Here is a 19031-nt window from a genome sequence, read left to right on the forward strand (position 1 = left end):
TCTCGGAGACGCCGAGCGCGCCCCGCGCGGGCGGCCGGCGGCGGGTCTCCGCCCCCGAAGCCCCCGGCCCCCCGGCCCCCGGCCCCCGACGCCCCCGTCCGCCGGCCCCCCGGCCCCCGCGGCCGCCCCGCCCGGGGCGCACTCACATAGACCGAGGCGATGTCGGATTTGTCGAAGAAGCGCAGCGCCGTGCCCAGCGGCAGCGCGGGGGAGACGCGGTCGTCGCCGGGCGCCAGCTCCAGGTCCCCGCGAGGCGGCCCGAAGGGGAAGAGCTCCTGGCGGCGCAGGCAGCCCGCGGGCCCCGCCAGCAGCAGCAGCCGCAGCAGGGCGCGCGCCCACGCGGCCCGGCCCCTGCAGCCCGCCGCGCGCATGGTGCCGACTGCGGCCCGCTACCCGGCGCCGGCTCCCGAGGCTGAAGGCGGGCTGTAACCCGACGCCCCTCGGCGCCCCTCCCCGCGGGGGAGGGCAGGGGCGGGGGCCCGCGCCGGGGCGCGCCCTGCCCCCCGAGCCCTCGCGAGGGGCGGGGCGCCCGCGCCCCCGGGCTGGACCTCGGCGCTGGGCGCGGGGCGGCGAGTCCCGAGCGCCCCCGGCTCCCCCCGGACGGCCGCCGCGGGACGGGAGGCGGCACCGGCCGCGGGCTCCGCGCGGCGTCTCGGGTCGGGCGGCGCCGGGGCGCAGGTGTGTCCCGGACGGTGGGCCGGGCGCCCCCCAGGCTGCCTGGCGGCGTGGGGGTCGGACCCGCGCGCCCGGCCCCGGTGGAAGAGCGGGAGGCGCTGGGGACTGGCCAGCGGGCCAGGCCGGGACACCTCCTGCACCATCCCTCCACTTTCAGCTTTCCTGGGGAGGGGTCCAGGGCTCCCTACTGCGGAAGTTCCTCCAGAAACGGGGTCCCACCCTCCGAGAGGGGCCGCTAACGTGTAACATAATTCAGTGTTGGGCGGGGTCCCCAGGAGCTAAAGGACATCCGGGCTGGAGTCACGGGCCAAGGAGAGCTTCGCGTGGGACGCGGGACTCGGACCCGGTCTCACCGAGAGGCGCAGCTCCAGCCCGAGGCTGGGGACGGGCCGCTCTGGAAAGCGGGGGGCTGAGCTGAGCGTGGCGTCAAGGACCATCCCCGCTGGTGGCCCTCGGAAAGGACTGGGCCAAGGAAAACCTTTAATATCAGATCTAGGGCTTTAAACTCGCTCTGACACTCAGAGGAGAGCTATTGAGAGCTCTTGACAACCGGAGATAAGTGAGGTCAGTGGTACCCTCAATACCGGCTGATTATTAATTTGGCACTGGGTTGCAAGTGGAGACATTAGGGGACACTGCAGGGGAAAAAAAGGTTGAGAAAGGAAAAAGTGGAAATTGAGAAGACATGAATCTAAGCAGCATTACGATGAAAGGCATACGACGTGATTATAAATTTAATATTCGGGGATGGAGAGGAAAGCTAGAATTGGACGAAAGGTTAAAGCTAGAACCAGGCCGGCCTTTTGAAGTCCGGGAAGAGGACCTGGGACGGTGGGAGCTGGATGTATCTGATGTGTTAGCCTGGAGAGGACAACAGCCGTCCCTGTTTCTGCTGCTAGCTAAAATTGAGGACCTGGGACCCACTTTGGAATAATTCTCATAATAAAACAGCAATTTTCAAAGAATATTCAAGGAGCGTGAGTCCTGAACCAGTAGAAAACATGAGGAACAAGCCAGTGAAATACACCCTCTGAACATAAAGTCTTTGATTGACTCATGACATCGTTTAAATTCATTAGTCATCAGATTTTGACCGAAAGAACGAATGTACCTGCTGAGAAGGGCTGCTGGCGGCTAACTGGGCTCAAATTTATAAACAGAGCCTAGCAGCTATTGCTAAATGGGCCTCCCACTCAAGCCACCTTTAGGGAGAAGCCTGCACTAACTGCCCTTGCCCAGCCAGGCGTGGCTCAGTGGTTGAGCATGGACCTAGGATCCAGGAGGTCAGGGTTTGATTCCCCGTCAGGGCAGTGCCCAGGCTGTGGATTTGCATGAGGATGGACCTATCAGGGACCAGGGGCTGGGCCTTTTCTATACATAAGTCAGCTCTCTGGTGGCCCACAGAGCACACTTTCCTTTCCATTGAAGCTAGCTTTTCCCAGCTGGAGCAGAGGCACAGATAACTGCTTGCCACGCTAGGGTGGAGTAGAGCTGTCCTGGGGGGGGGGGGGGGGGGGGGGGACTGGAGCTGAGCAGAGCCTAAGCCATGCTGTTCCACAATTGAGCTATAACACTGCTGAGGCTTTCCGCAGCTGTGCTGTATCACAGTTGAGCTGTTTGCACTGAATACAGTCTCCTCACTGACTTGAATTGACGCCAACAACCAGCTAATTAAGTGGCCTTTGCATTGCTACATTTTCTTCTCTTGTTAAGAGTGTCTGCATCCTGTTGCCCAATCTAGTGGCTTTTCCTTTAGCTCCCTCCCAAAAGCACTTTCTGACTCTACCCCATGCCATCCTTAGCCTCAACTGCTGGGCCATCCATCTCTAGGCTTCTGGGCCCCAGCACTTCCAGTCCAGCTGCCAGGAACTCCGATGGAGCCCCTGCTTCATCCTCAGTGCTCACATGCCCACAGCAGGAGCCCCATAACCCACCCAGCATGCCCCTCAGATGCTCGTCCTTCAAACCCCTGCCCCACCTCTGTCTCACATCACAGCAGTCACTTGTGCAGGAATGCTCTCACCCCTTTCATGAATTCTCGCCCTTTTTGGTACTCAGACAGCTTCTGAAACTCCTATTGGTCCATGGAATTTTCCTCGGCTAATACAGGAGCAAGAGCAGTTCTCCACTTTGCTGGTTCGGAGTAGCCCCTGGGTTCTGCTGTTTACTCGCCCTGGAAACGGGGGAGGTTTTTAAGCCTCAGTATCCTCCCCTCTGGCGTGGGATGATCACACCTACAGTCAGGATTGTTAGGACAATTAAATAAGATGGCCCATGAAATGCTCCTAGCACAGAGCAGGGCACAAAGTAAGCACTCCCTTCATATTAAGCTAGTATTATTATCTACATGTACAATTTCCATGATTCTTATTATTTCAACATTTACTAAGAATCCACCACAAGTCAGACACTGTACTAGAAATTCAAAATAGCAAGACCATTAAGCCCGGCTGAGCATGGCCCAGCTGTTGAGCACCAACCTATGAATGATCCAGGAGATCACAGTTCAATTCCTGGTCAGGGCACATGCCTGGTTTGTGGGCTTGATCCCCCACAGAGGGTGTGCAGGAGGCAGACGATCAATGACAACTCTCTCATCATTGATGTTTCTCTCCCCCTCCCTTCCTCTCTCTGAAATCAATAAAGATATATTTAAAAAAAAAAAAAAGAAGACCATTAAGACTCAATTCCTTTTGTGAGCAGCTCTCAATCCATTGAGGAAGACAGACATACCAGTAACACAATGGGATGTTAACCATGTCCTAACATAGTTAATACTATTCACAACTGCACAAGCTAGTAGCTTCATAGTAGATGTAGGGAAATGAGATTTGGGGGAGTTAGATAACTTGCCCAGTTTCCAGCAGCTAGTGGAAGAGCCAGGATTTGAATCCCAGTGTATCTGAAACCAAAGCTGATATTCTTTCTGCCGCACCCTCCTGCCAGTCTACAGAAGTTTCTCCCCCAGTTTCCATCCACAAGATGTATTTGCTCTGTTGTTTACACGTAACGTTCACATTCTATTTACATATGTTCCTGTTCCCTTATTTCTTCAGTATCATCTTGCTTAAGTACGTCTAGTGTATACTGTAAACTATCTGTCATTTCCTATTTATAGCCCTGCACTCACTGCACAGGGCCTGGTGCTTGGGGGACGTGACATCCACGCTGCTAGTCCTACTAGGACTATGTGGGCTGGGTGCCAGGCACTCCTTTGCAATTTATAGTTTCAGATACGTTTAGTGTGCAGTCATAACCCTTAAGCATGAACCCCAAGGGATAACATCTAGGCCTCAGTTGCGTTTCAGCTCTGGGCCCAGGAAAGCAGTAATACCAGACAAGTGATGTCATAGCCGACCTCAGGACCAGCTGCACTGACTAATGACCCCTGCTCCGGCACCAACCAATCAGTGGAGACCACAACCCTGAAAGAACACACCTGGAAAGCTGATGAATTTTCTACTGAGGTTCTCCCCTGGGACCTCCCCTAAAATCACGGTCCTTAAAAGCCCTTAGGACAAAGGACCCAGGGCCTCTCCCTCCCCTCCTCTCCTCCCAGGCTCTTACCTTATCCTTCCTCTCTCCTAAGCTCCAAGGGCCCTTCTTTTGCCTCTATAAATTGTTTGCTGAGTCCATTTCTTCTAAGGCTCACTTCTCCCATGGCTGTGACTTTCTAGATAAACTCTGTCGTATAGTTTGAGTCTTGGCTCTGAATTGCTTCTCAGCCGGAACCCAAGTCCGAGGCTGCTGACACCGCCTGTCTGACGCCTGGCGCGGCTCTTGCCACAGCCAACGGGATCTCGTGTTTTGCTGCTTTTCCGAGGTTCACAAAACCTAGCCCAGTGCTGCGTGTACATTAATAAAAGTCAACAGTTTGAGCATTTAATAGTAGTTTTTAGAATCATTAGATATTGGCAGTGGCACATGCGCTCACAGTTCTAATAATACTCGTTTTGTTTTGTTTAAATGAAACCCTGCACTTTCGAGACCTGTATTCTCATTGACTGCTGTCATCCAGGTGAGGCAGGAGGATAACATTTAGGAAGCAGGCGAAATCTATAAGAAGCCAAAGTAATGTTTCTATTTGGTTTATGCAGACAAAAGTGCAGGCAGTTAAGTGGGATAATAGTTCAGTTGGCCAGTTCACGGAAGGAGACATCTGTTCTCATCTCACTGTCCTTTGCGGTTTGGCCACTGACCACGTAGGCCACGGGAGATTTCTTTCTCAACCGGGTGTCAGGTAGAGTTCATGGTGTGTTTCAAGCCTAAAGGAATTCCTGTAATTCATTAATAAGATTATCACTACTTTAAACAGCTTCCGGGCAATCACTATCTCAGATAAAGATAACAAAGAACAGAGCAGGAGCATCGAGCAGGATTTCCATGCTCAATTTATTGTATTTTCAGAGGAGATTTGGGTACAAGGTACTTTGGGGAAACACGATTATGTCCATCTGTGTGTTTGGTTTGGAAGGTGCCAAAGTTTTCAGGATAAAGTCTAATCCTTCTGTTTCTACATGCTGTTTTCCCCTCTGCACCTCTTGCGGGGTCGCTGTCCTCGGACCTCCACCAGAAACTGCCTGGGCTCCACTTGCCCTTTGTTGTTGTTTTAATGTTTTATCTAAATTTATGTAATTTTTAGACTTACATAAAAGTTGCAAGAATACAAAAATTCTCACATACCCTTCACCCAGATTTCCTCAAATGTTAATATTTTACCACGTTTGCTTTCTTTCTCCCTCTCTCTCTCTCTCTCTCTCCACACACACACACACACACACACACACACACACACACACACACACATATTATCTAGACTATTTGAGGGTAAGTTGTGAACATTAGGCCCCGTTATCTCTGACTACTATATATTTCCTAAAAACTGGAACATTTCCTTACATAGCCACAATACAATTGTGGCCAAAATAAGGAAATTAACACTGATTATATATAGATACATAATATATACAATCTATTTGTTTTTTGTTTTTTTTAGATAAGCCATCCTAATGGGTGTGGGGAGATATTTTTTGTGGTTTTGATTTGCGTATCCCTAACAATCAGTGATGTTGAGCATCCTTTCCTGTGCTTACTGGCCATTTGTGTATCTTCTTTGGAGAAATGTCTATTCGAGTCCTTTGCCCATTTTGAATTGGGTTGCCTGGGTTTTTTTGTTGATGGTGGTCATTTTTTTAAGTTCTTTATTTTGCAAATTTTTAAACCTTAAGAAAATTGGATAAAGAATGCATCCCAGAGCACCAATTGTTAGGATTTTGCCACATTTGCTTTCTCTCTTTCAATGTCTCTCTGTATGTTATTGTTATTTGCATAACCATTTGAGAGTAAATTACAGGTACCATGGCCCTTCGTGCCTAAATACCTGAGCATAGGTCTCCTTAGAACAAAGACCCGGAATCATGGTTAGGAAATCTGACACTGACACAATCCCATTATCTAAATACATCATCCACATTCAAGTTCTACCAGTTGTTCCAATAACATCATTAGCAGGAAATTTTTAATGATCCAGGGTCTAATCCAAGTTGTCCTTTCCTTTTAGTCTTCTTTGATCTAGAATAGGTCCTTGGCCTCTTTTTGTCTTGGATGTTACTGGCATCTGTTAGAAGAACAGGTCAATGGTTTGTAGAACCCGACCTCGATTTGGGCTCGTCTCATGGTTTCCATGTGGTTAGGTTAGGGTTGCACAGTCTTTGGCAGCCCTGCGGGGCTGAGGTGACCTTGTTCTCGCTGCATCCCTTCAGGAGCCACGCCACGTCATTCATCCGGTTATCCCTGGTATCGACTCTGATCAGCTGAAATCAGTGTCTGCCAGGTTTCTCCATTGGATTTTTTTTAGAAAGTAAAATTACCTATTAAGATTTCAGTAAGCACCAGAATTATTACTCTTATTGTTAACAAAGATTTATTATCTTTCACATTTTCAGGGTTGGTAAAGCATCTGCATGTTTTTAATTCCATTTCCAATCATGGTTTTTCGAATTTTTATTTAATATCAATTTTCTGTTATATTTTTATCTCTATAATTTTTGTGAGAATATTTTTATAACTATGTCATGTTCCATGACAATGTTTATCCAAAGACAATATTACGGGAAACTACTGAGAGATTAATCTCAAGAGCTTATATTTATGGCTTCTCAGAGCCTGTTCTTTTTTAAAAAAAATATATCTTTATTGACTTCAGAGAGAGGAAAGGAGATGGAGAAAGAGATATAGAAACATCAATGATGAGAGAGTCATTGATCGGCTGCAGCCCGCAACCCAGGCATGTGCCCTGACTGGGAATCGAACCCCAATCATCTGGATGCTAAGTCAACGCTCAACTGCTGAGCCACGCCCGCCGGGCTCGGCTCCTGTTCTTAATTTCCTTATTTCCACAATGGATTTTCTTTATTAATTCAATCACTATCAATACTCTATGCTGGTCATTCATTCTTCATTAATATTTATTGCGCACCCACTACCCACCTGACATTGTTCTGGGCACTGGGACATACCCGAGGACAAAAATATCTCAGTGGAGAAGATGGACAATAAAGGAACAAATAAACAGTTATATTGAGTCAGTGGAAGATGAGTGAAGTGCTATGAACACAACTGTATTAGGAGTGACGTGGGTGGGTGGGTGTGAGACGGATGTGGGAAGTTCTCAAGGAAACACCTCTGCAGCAGAGGCCTGGGCAGTGAGGGAGGAGCCCTGTGTGCAGGGAGGAGAGCTGCAGGCAGAGGTCTGGGCGCCGCCTTGGGGCCCTGGGGCCACAGAGGTCAAGTCCATTAGCAAGAATGAGCTCCCTCTGTTCAAAGGCGGTAAGAGGTGGATGAGCTGGGTGAGCGAGGGGTGGGCCCCTCAGCCCTGTAGGCCCCAGGAAGAGCTTCTGACATTAGGAAGCACCACTATCAAAACCAAAGGGAACCAACCAAAGTACCAGAGTCCGCATTGTCATGACGGAGTTCACTGCTGCCTCCGTTGTGGAGAACACTGGTGGCAGGAGAGTCCAGAAGAAGGGAGCCGGGAAGGGAGATGAGTCCAGTGGAAGGCTAAAGGAGACATGGTCACTGGGAAGGAACAGCTACAGAGAGCAAAACCCTACTGTTTCCTCAATGAGTTTAAGCACAGTCAGCTCTGCTATAATACTAGCTCAGAAATGCAAATCTGTCCCAACAAAAATGATATTAGGAAATAATTAATGTGGTTTTGCATATTTATGTAAAATTTTATCTTCAAAAAACACCAGATGAACACAGAAAACCGCCTCCAGTTGAACTGAGTGGCGAAGGAATGGGTAAGGGCCCAGGCGCCCAGCTCTGGCAGGACACCCAGCTGCCCGGCCCCTGGCTGGGTCGCAGCTTCCGGATTCAGGGCCTCCTCCCACCTGACAGGACACGCAAGCAGCCACCTTGGTCCTGGCCACCCTGGCCTCTGGCCCAGCGATCCTCTGTTCTGTTTCTCCTCTGTGTCCTCTGTCCCTTTTCTCTACTTATCTCTCATTTCTCACACTTTTTCTCTTTTTTGTTCCCTTCCCCTCACACAGCAGTGGGCCTGGGCCTCAGGTTTTTCCCCAGGTAACATGCTAGAGCTGCGTGTGTGTGTGTGTGTGTGTGTGTGTTTCTTAACCATTTAACCTGCACCAATTGCGCTACCATTTGTATTAGGTTTCTATGTTGTTGTTTTTAAATTTCAGTGAAGTTTTTGAGTTTTATGCCCCAGCCCTGTGGTTTTTATTTCTGCAGCGATTTTCAGGAAAACACGTGGCATGTGTTACAATCAGCAGAACTGATCACATTTCAGTAACAGACGTCAGCACAGCAAAGATAACTGACATTCCTTGGATGCACCTGGCTCCCTCTGGTGTCAAGTTTTCAAGTAAGAAAAAGGTGATCTGCTGATGCTGTCCCTGAGAGCGATGACATTTAGGCCACTGTGGGACTGAAGGGCACCTGGCCTATTTCCCCTCTTCAGCTAACCTTGTCTCCCCACAGATGGCCATGGATTTCCCCTTCCAGATCTTTCTCAAAGCATCAGCCTGTCCCCATGTGTCCTCCTGGAGGTGTCCCTTGGCTTCCTGCCCACTGTCGTCTACTTAGACGGCAGAAATTACCTTCTGACAGCAAACAGTGAGCCAGGGGACTCATTGGACAGGAGGGTAACTGTATCAGCAGGTGAAGTGAGGTGGGAGAGGGGCTTCAGGGACAGACAGACTGGGCAGGACTAAACGCAGAGGGACAGGGGAGGTCTGGCCAAGGTAATGCTTCGCCACAGGAATCTTAAACAAGTCAGAGCTGCCTAGAGTAGGCACAGGGATATTTTGGGGGTAGTGGCAGGCTGAGGAAGATTCTGGAGCATGGTTTCCGAAACGTGCCTCGTGTAAAAGGACTTGGGCTGTGGTTTTCTGCTTGTCCGAGTGTCATGCTGCCGGTTGGACCCCAACCAGGGTCTTATCAAGGCTCTATACCCACAATCACGTTCCCTGAAACTGCACTGGGTTGTAAGAGAGAGCCATGTCCTCCTGGACATAAAACGCAGGGTCCAGGCACAATTTCATACTACATGAGCAGAGCTGACCACAAGTGACAAAGTCATCACACACGCAGTCCCGCTGCACTGTGTGACAACAGCCAGTCCAGAGATGTGGAGGCCAGGTGGCACGGAGGGCTGGAAGAGCAGCCTGGCACAGCCTGGCACACGAGGTAGGGCAGGTGTGTCTCAGGTAGCCAGGAGCCACCAGAAGTGTGTGAATGGTCACATCAGCTGAGGTGTGCTCTGCAAAGATTCGTCTGTCAGTACATTTAGGGGGGATTCGTGAAGAAATCACATGGAAATAGGAGTGTCAGAGACAGTGGAGAAGATACCAATGTTACAGAAGCCACAGGAGGAGACGGAGGACAGGAATGTGGCAGCCTCGAAAATGCGCTCAGACCTGGGACAGGGAGCAGCGCTGACAGCCGGCCGCAGGCACCGAGCACCCAGCACGCCACCCGGGCCGGTGGGTGCTGTGCAGGCCCGTTCCTGCAGGTGTGCGCTCCTCTGCCAGGTGACTTTGTCAAGAAGTCCCATCTGCCTGACCAAGGGTCATGTAGCACCTGAGCGCCTTCCCCCCACCCTCCTGCCTCCTCCCTCTCCCTCAGGTGGGAGACCTGCACTGAGGGCCTGTGCCCCTGCCTCCCCTGCTCCCTCCCTGCATCTTTTACAGGCCAGGTAAAAGGTGAGGTGTGGGGACTGTCTCACTCATTGTCCGCATCTGTGCCATTTACAAGGCATGTGGTCGTGTGTGTGACATCATCTGATCCTTACAGCAGCCCCATGGGATAGGAACGATGGCCTCTACTTTCCTGGTGAGGACGCTGGGCCGAGGGGGTGTAAACAGTTGCCCTCGGTCTCAGCAGCTACTATGGGCATGGCTAAGGCTAAAGCACAATCCCAACTCCAAACACCACCATCTTTCCACCAGAGAGTGATGCTCAGGTTTTGTTTAAAGTTTCTAAAGCAACCCGAGACAGTTACCCTATGCCAGTATTTTTCTTTTTTGTATTCTAACGTTATAATATGCAAATGTTCCGACAGGCCACACGCAGTACACACAGATCCTTCTGTGTTCACTTTTTTCCAATCAGCATGGTGACGCAATGATTCACATGTCGAGACATCACTTTTATAATCATTATTTTGCAGACATTGCATTTATTAGAGTAGAATTAACCTGACCATTTCCCTACTTTTAGTATTTAGGCCACTTGTATTTTTTTGGCTATTATTTTAAAAAATCTGTAGTGAATATTGCTCTTTCTCTCTGGGAATTATTTCCTGAAATCCTCTGCCCTCAAGTGGGATTACTAGGTCAAGGATGTGAACGTTTTTTGGCCCCAATATGTCACTCTTGGGAGCGAGGAGCAAGGGCGTTGAAACACTGGACATAGAAAAAATCGCCACCAGCACTGGAGAGACAGGACGTGTGCCTCTCCGCCTGTCCACAGGCACAGCTCACGTCTACCTCCCGCAAAAATCCTCCCCAGATCCCCCGACAGAGCTCATCTTTTTCCTACACCCTGTTAATCACATCTCAGCTGAAAGCTCTTTAGTTTACAAAGTACATCTACAATCTCATTTAATATGCAGTATTTTCACCCCCATTTTACAGATGAGGAAACAGACTCAAAGTACATGTGTTACCCAGGGACGCCCAGTTAACAAGAGGCAACACCAGGCCTCTAGTCCGGGCCTTTCCATTACAGAGCTAGGAAAGGACAACTCCCGTCACCGTGAGCGTCCCTCTTTGCTTCTGAAATATGCTGACTTCGCCACGTAGCCAGGCCACCTCCTCAGCTTTCAGAACCTCTGCCAGGGACAAGAGCACGTCCAGCTGGTTTCAGAACCTGGTTCCCAGTCGGGTGATGGAGAGGCCAGAGACTTTGCAGATACCCTCTCCCTTCAAACTGTGCAGATCTAAAGTCCTCCAGTACAGTTAGATGATCTAAAACAGTCCCCCATCCACTCATTTCAGCCAAATATGGTGCGACAGCAAGGCCCAGACGCATGCCCTCAGGCTGTCACGCAGCTCAGGCTTGCAAAAGTCAGCGCTTCTCTTCCCCCAGGAACTGGAGTGCTAAATATTTACAGATGCAGAGGCCAGTGCTGCCACTCTCAGGGAGGCCTGGTTGACTCAGGGGTTTTTTTCTTTCTAGGTTTATACTGAAGATACATTATGGCAAAACAAATGATGAAAAATGAGAAATGTGTTCAACGGGTTGTTTGGACAACAGCAGAGCTGGCTCGTCTGACCCACCTGGGGGCATTTTAATCCCATCTGCTCTTCTCAGCACCAAATCCATCCTCTTGTTATATCTTGTTATAATGTTGGGGCGCAGTTGGGCATCCTTCCTGCTTCTCTGAGGTTGAGTGAGCAATTGGGCCTGAAAAGCAGATTTTTTACATTTTCATTTTTTAGTTGCATTTTAATGTTATCCCTGTGTGTTTTTCATTAAAATATTTAGACTTAAAAAAATACTTTCCCTTTTCTAAATTGTAAAAATAATGCACGACTGTTATCCAAAATGCAAACATTCAGAACCGTATAAAGCAAAAAGGAACGCTTGTCCCCTCCCCTCCCCAAACTACACACTTCAGTGGGAATTTGGGATCCATATTAGGAACAGGGCTCTGGAGTCAGAGGGCCTGGGTGCACGTCCCAGCTCTGCCACGCTTCTCGCAAGACCCTGGGCAAGTTACTTGACCTCTTCACGTCTCCCTCTGTCATCTGCAAAACGGAGACAACAATGCTACTGTCAGGTGATGGCGGTTGCTGCCAATTCCACACCAACAGGAATCCCCTACGAGGCGCCCTGAACAGCCGCCTCCTCCCTCGGTGGGAAGGGACAGCGCCCTGCCGCGCGCCGGAGAGCTGGCTTATATCGGGAGAAGGCCCTGCCCCTGCTCCCTGATTGGCCTGTTGCCATGCAAATGAGGACTCTAGATCCTTGCAGTTTGATTGGTTCAGCAGGCACTTTCCTGATTGGCCAAAATGGAGCTTCTCTGATTGGTCAGTGAAGATGTTGGGGGAGGGGAGCGGATATAGCTGTGCGGCTCTGATTGGCTGGGGAAAGTCTCGGCGCCCTAGGTTGGAGTGGGATTGGCGCGCTCCTCTGAAGGGCGGCTGGGTGGCAGGAGCGGGCGCGGGCTGGCGGGTCCGCGCGGGCTTCTCTCAGAGGCGCGGTTTGCGTGAGAGGCTCCTATAGAAATGGCGGCTGGGCTCTGTTTTTTTTTCAATTTGAGCCCATTTAGTCACCAGGATCCCAAATCGGCGTCTTCTTTCTCGGGGTGCACCCTACTCACCTCGCAGCGTTGCCTGGAGCTGAAAGGAGGCCCTGCGCGTCGCGTGCCTGGAGCAGTGCGTGGCACGCAGTGGGCGGTGGCTGGTGTCAGCCGCATTAGCGGGCGCAGTGTAGGCCCGCGTCCCACTCCTTAGGGCTCGGGCTTAGCGGCTGCACAGCCCGGGCTGCAGGGGCCCAGGCAGGACGGCCTCTCGCTGGGCGGCTGGGGGTGGGCCGGCGGGCAGCTGCCTGCGCTCCGCCGAGTGTCGCCCCCGGCGGGGTCCTCGGCAGCCCCCCGGCGTTATCTGGGGTCCGCTCGCAGGAAGGGGGCAGAGGAAGGACAGCTGACTTCCCTTCGAAGGGTGTGCCGCTTCTCACATCCTGCTGACCCGGGTTTAGGCCTCCTGTCCCCCCTGGGCGAGGGGAGGCCTTGCCTGCTGCTGACGTGCCCCCCCAGCTAACACAGTCCTTGGCTGCCCCCTAAAATGGATGGGGGTGGGGGACCTGATCTACTAAAGGAAATGAAGAAGGCTCGCTGCGGCGGGCTGCCCGCCCCGCGCCTGCGCCCCGCGCGCTGTGCCCCGCCCACTGTGCCCCGCGCCTGCGCTCAGCGGAGCGGGCAGGTCGCCCCAGGTCGGCCCGCTGGGGTCCAGCCTCGGTGCTCGGCGCGCACAGTGATTTTCACTTTTGCTTTTACAGATCAAGCATCCTCTACACACACTTTTTGCAATTTTTTTTCCCCAGCAGGTCTATAGCATAGGTTCAGAGGATTAGGTTGCTAAGGAAAATCCTAACGTATAGGATTTGGTTACATATTGCAAAATTCCACTCTGGAAATAATGTATCAATTTAGGCTTCTCCAGGAATATATGAGAGTCTTTCTGTCTTTTTATTTACAGAGGAGGAGTCTGCCCTTTCCCATCGGATGATCTGGGGGAGGGGCTGCAGCAACAACGCCCCTCCCCACCCATAGGTGGCCATTCTGGGCCACCCCTCCTCTCACCCATCCGACACAGCAGGGACAGTGCTCGTGCCATGAGTGACAGGTTATCTGCCAGAAGAGGGACCTTTTGAAAGAAAGAACCCGGTAGCTGTGAGGCCCGAGGGAACAGAAGGCCAAAAGGGGAAAATCCGTGTGAGTTCAAGGGCAGGAGCTAGAGAGAGCTAATGGGAAGAGGGACGGGATAAGAGAGATTTCCACTTTTAAAAAAGCTGTGCGAAGCGAATCGAAACACAGGAGATTATACAGAGATACAGCACGGGGACTTCTGAGAGCTCGGGCACTGAGGAGGCTGCAGGGGTCCAGTCCCGGCTCCACCACCTGCCTGCTGTGCCGTCGGGCGAGCACTTCACTTCTCTGGCTCAGTTTCCTCATTCGTTAAATCGGCTAATAACAGCATCTACCGCATCTGCTTGCAAGGGTCAAGTTATTGCGGGAGAAGTGCTTGAAACCACACCTGGCCCATTCAGCATTTGGGACGTGTTTAGTCTTTAACCATCACCTTCATCCCTCGTCCCTACGCACCTGTATGTTAACTAAACTAACTGTTTCATTGGCACCCCTTTCCTGATACAGGACCAAAGCAACAAGGTTATGCCGAGTCTGTGCACCTGCAGCACCAGCAGAGCAGGGGACACGAGTCCTTACAGGGCGAGCCCCCAGACTTTGATTCAGGACGGTGTTGTCCCCTCTGTACGGGGAGCTATCGGCAGCATCTTTTGCAGGTTTGCTTGGGGGCCTTTGCATCCCAGTGGGGAGGACTTGACCAGCAATGGGGCAGGAGAGGCACAGCTCCACACTGAGCTGCTGGGGTGTGAGCAGAAGTTAAGCATTCCCACCCACTAGCCCCACTCCAAACACATGGGCGCCTGCCCCAGATCTGTGTGGCATCACTGCGCAGCGGGACGTGCTGTAAAGTTAGTCTGAAGTGCGCGTAGCTTTGCAAAGCCGAAGGTCACACAGCAGGCGCATCACATTCCCACAGACCCCGCTCTCCCTGCCTGCCTGCCTGCCTGCCCCGCGTTAACTCCATCTCCACATCCTGCCCGTGTGGGCGGAGTGCGTGGGCAGAGAACACAGCCCGGCTGCCAGGGGCTGGACAGCTGGCCTGGCCCCGCCGCCCAGGTAATGCATTCAGCAGACCTGTTCTACCCCAGGGCGGAGCCCCTGGGCGCCTACCCTAGAGGCCAAGACGGAGATGGGCAGAGAGATTATGACGATTATGTATCCATAAGGAAGAGAGAAAAAGGAAGAGAGATGCCAAATGCATACTTGCTGCCCGGTTGAAGTGAGGGCTCGTAGCTCCTGGGCCTTCTGGTAAGTTCTTTGGGGCCAGAAAGCCGGCACACTGAGGGTTCTGGGGAGCACCCAGTCCCATCCCCATCCCGCCCCTCCCCCTTCCCAGCAGCCTCCCTCCACCCCTGGCAGTCCCAGCATCTGGCCCCTGTGCTGGTGTCCTCAGTTCTCTCCTCTTCCCACTAAGGGCTCTTTCCAGATGCACATCCTCTGCTGGCTCACTGTCCTCTCTGCCCGACTCCCCCAGATCTCCAGCTGCAGCCAAGATCTTGCTGCAGAATGGCCAGAGGACATTTCCACCGATGTCCCGCAGGCGTCTTAGATTCAACCTCTCCAAAGCTGGAACTCAAAATTCTCCCCCCCAAGTGTGCCCCCCCATTCCTCATCCTTCCCCTGACTGTATAGAAACTTGTCTCCCTGAACTCCTCCTGTCCCACCTTCTGCCATGCTGACCTAACATATTCCCTGGACACCCCAATTATACGAGGAAGGTCGGTACTCTTACGAGCATCATCTTATAGATGAGAAACCGAGGCACAGAGAGCTTGCTCGAGTTCACGAAGCTAGTGATCAATGGACTGAAACTTGGGTCTGTTTCATTCTAAAACTTGAACTTCTTCACCACCCTGACAGCGCCCCCTGACCGCGCCTCACCTGTGCACACTTCTCTATGGCTCCCGCCCTCCCTTCCCACCAACGGAGCTACTCCAGGAGCTGCCATCCCAGAGGAACTGCCTGGCAGGTCTTGCTGCTCAGCCCTTTGAAATGCTAAAACCTGGAAAAATAACCTTTGAACTGAGCCTAAAGCACCATTGTATTCCATACAACTGTTTACTGTATGCCCACTGGGCTGAAAGCTAACGCCACTCTCTAGACTAGCACCACTGGCCTGTGTGGCTTTTCCTGACAGGTCTTGGGTGTCATACCCCCAAGTGCACCACTGCTCAGGACTGTGGGGTCTCAAAGGCCAATGAAGGCGCCTGACTCAGGGCCTTGTTATCACTGATGATGAAGGCATCCTTCACCAGAGCACCAGAAACGGCCTCCCTGGTGGCCGCTCTGTGGGTGACTCAGGCTAGTTCACGTTTCCCAGCCCACGGACAAATGCGGGGAGTGCGCCCTGCTGGCTGGAAGCCTCATGGCCAGAAGAACTGAGGAAGGTTCTCTAAAGCAGAAGTGAGCACTGGCCATTAGAGGGCCATGCGGCAGTGGGCGGCCATGAGGACAAAACCTCTTTGCTGTTGTTATGCTTGAAGCACTAGCTCTTACACTCAGCCCGGGTGTAGCGTGGGCAGGATGGGCCTCTCAGCCCGGGTGTGGCGTGGGGCAGGACTGGCCTTTCTCCCTCTGGAGGAAACAGCCTGAGCTCTCGGAGCTGGCCAGCTGACGTGGGCAGTAGCAGGCACTACCTTTGACCTTTCGTAGTTTCTATTAAACTGAGAAAAATAAGATTAGTATCACTCTGTTAGCTTACTGCACCTATAAAAATGTCTTCTATTGGTGCAATTGTTCTCCTTTCCTCTGTCATAAATACCCTGTTTATAACAAACCAGCAACCTGGTAAGCAAACTGTTTCCTGAGCTCTGTGAGTCATTCTAGTGGGTTATTGAAGAAGGGGTCATGGGAACCTCCAGTTTATAGTTGGTCAGAAGCACAGGTGACAACTTGGACTTGAAGTTGGTGTCTGAAGCGGGGAGCAGTCTCGTAGGACTGAGCTGGTGTTGGAGAGTGGATTGGTATGGGGAACCCCCCCCCCCATGGTCATTCACACCCATCTCACCTTCGATCTAACTGAAAGCCCCCGGGCCAGCACAGGATCCACTCTGCTTCGGGTCCTGGCTCCACAGTGATCTTGCGCGTCAACCCCCCTCCCCCCCTCAGGTCCAGGTGTTCTTGAGCACATCCCTGGAGCGTTCTCCCTCCCCAGATCCCCAGAGCACCTGCTCCAGCAGCCTGGGGTGGGGGTGGGACAGCAGTCACCCAGGCTTTGGTGAGGGTGACCCAGTCGCCTCTCCACATGACATAAGCCCCACCTGGCCCCTGGGTCCCTAAAAGGCCCCGAGGGGTGCCTGGGAGTCCAAGGGGCTGGTCTGTGTGTCTGGACAGCACACTGTGCCTTCTCGGAGCCTCAGTTCTCATCAGTGGCACTAGGAGCAGCACCTTCCCACCCACCTCCCAGAGTGAGTGAGGTGACAGCCAAGACAACCTTTGAAAAGCATCAAATGATGCAAAAATATCAAGTAATGTCACTGTGGAAATAGGTCTAGTCTTTTGGGGGAAAGAAAACATTTATCTGTGTCCTACCAATAAGCTGTTGAAATGAATTTGGGTAAAGTAGAACTCGAAAGAGGGAGAGAAGAGCATCGTGAGGTTTCCCCAAGCTTCTCCCTGAGGTGGAGATGCAGCTGTGGGCTTGAGTTCCACCTGGGCTCCAGGATGTCACCTGCCCGGTGAAGGCTCCTGCCCCGTCCTGGCCCTGCTATGGGCGGAGGCTCCCCAGGAAAGCTGTGGGGATGTGGCCAGCGGCCCGGTGGTGCCAGCAGCTGGCCTCCTTTGCTTTTCCCGTTTTGCTGTGCTTGCCTGGCTTAGAAGCTGCTGGGAGGAAGCTCTCCTGGACAGGGCTGTGCTGGCCCGCAGCGGGTCCCAGCCTTTGCTTTTCCCACTGTCTCTTTTCTCAGCTTTGGCTGTTCCACTGGATATTAGTACCTGAAGGGAGGGTAGGTTGGAGGGGGAAGAAAGTAGAGTTAAAATTCAATCTGATAGCAGATTTGATAAATGTTTTAGGAGAGAAGTTAGTATTAACTAATGTTTTATTAAATTTATGTTTTCCATATTTCTTCGTATAGGAGATGTTCGACCACGTATCAGAAAACAATACAAAGTTTCTATTTTGTCAGTTACTGAATTCGTACATGGCATGTAAAAACAGGAGCTTCCAGCAGATGGCGCCAAAGTCTTTCTCCCCCTTCCTCCTGGCTCTTCACTGATTGAGGGCGCATTTCACCCTCAAGATGAACCTCTTTACAGCAGAGCCCGGCTCTGGGGACGATCAGCGGTAAGATGTTTCAGGGGGAAAAGTCCCAAGAGTTGTAGCCTTGGGTGGCAGAACTAGCAAATTCCAGGGTTCCCAATTGCTTAAGGATTTTGTGCCAGTTCAGCTTTGAAGAAATGTGCCAACAGGCCTGATGTTGCCCTCACTCCCCCACCCCCCATCTGCCATCTCCACCTCCCTTTGACCCGTCAGAGCAACGGCCCAGATGTTTCTGGAAACAGTGAGGTCCTGGGACCCTGGGAGGACACTTGGTGTTAAGCGACTGTGAAGCGTGACCCCTGGAGCCCGCAAGGCCTCCCCTTCTCTCACCATCCCCACGGCTGTGCCCCAGGCCACGGCCAGGACACAGATGGAGATGGGGAGAGGGAAGCAGCAAAGTGACAGGGCCGTCCTCAGGTACTCCCCCAAGTCCAGGTGAGAAAACTAAAGAGAATGAGAGACAGAAATGGCAAAGCCGGGCTGAACATTTATGCCCAAACGTCTATTTATTGCTGTCTCTGTGTGTGTTATTGTGAAACTGAAAAGATACACAGTCCCTAGAATCCAGAAGTGAATAGTTAGGTGGAAAAAAAGTTTATTCCACTCAGCATTAGAGGCAGCTGGTTCCTGGGCACTGACAATGGTCATACCCAAGTGCCATTAGCTTTAGGTCAGCCTGTCAGAGTCACACCAGGGAATCAGCAAACACTGTGAGTCAGGGCTCCTGCCCTCACAGCTCAGTGTTAAACCAGCACACCCGTGACTGTCCCATCATAGCACAAACCACTTAGATAACGTGAGGCAGGGCATTTCAGAGTTGGGGAGCAATGAAAGTATCATGGGGGTCTGGATTCAAGGTCAGGCTCCCCCACTCACTGACTGACTGTCCCTGACCACGCAGCCTCGGTTTCCCTCTCTCTTTAATGGGACTGAAACTCTACTTAGTTGCAGAGCAGTTTTCCCTGGGTGACAGAGGCACCTGTGAAGTCTGTGAAATGATGGTGATGATGCCTATCTCACCCCGGTTTTATGAGAAATACACAAGATAATGCATTTTCACTGATTTCTTCATTTATTCAGCAATGTTCAGTGCTGTTTCCTACATGCTAGACACTGCTATCTGGGCAGTCACAGAGACGACGTAGAAACCTCTTTTACGTAAAAGCTTTTATGTGAAAACAGAAGCACCGCGTGTTGTTTTCC

At 51.8% G+C, this 19031-nt stretch overlaps 1 protein-coding gene across 2 annotated transcripts in view; it reads right to left on the reverse strand.

Moving 5' to 3' along the window:
* Window positions 1-404, reverse strand: part of NID1 (nidogen 1) — a 72692-nt gene extending 72288 nt beyond the window's left edge. For both annotated transcript variants that reach the window (XM_081124224.1, XM_081124223.1), the window contains exon 1: window positions 147-404. In XM_081124224.1, the coding sequence (XP_080980350.1) occupies window positions 147-371 (225 nt within the window). In that variant the 5' untranslated portion in view covers window positions 372-404. The remainder of the gene's footprint in view (window positions 1-146) is intronic.
* Window positions 405-19031: the final 18627 nt, after the last annotated feature.

Source organism: Miniopterus schreibersii (assembly GCF_964146895.1).
Source record: "Miniopterus schreibersii genome assembly, chromosome: 21".
NCBI classification, from domain to species: Eukaryota; Metazoa; Chordata; class Mammalia; order Chiroptera; family Miniopteridae; genus Miniopterus; species Miniopterus schreibersii.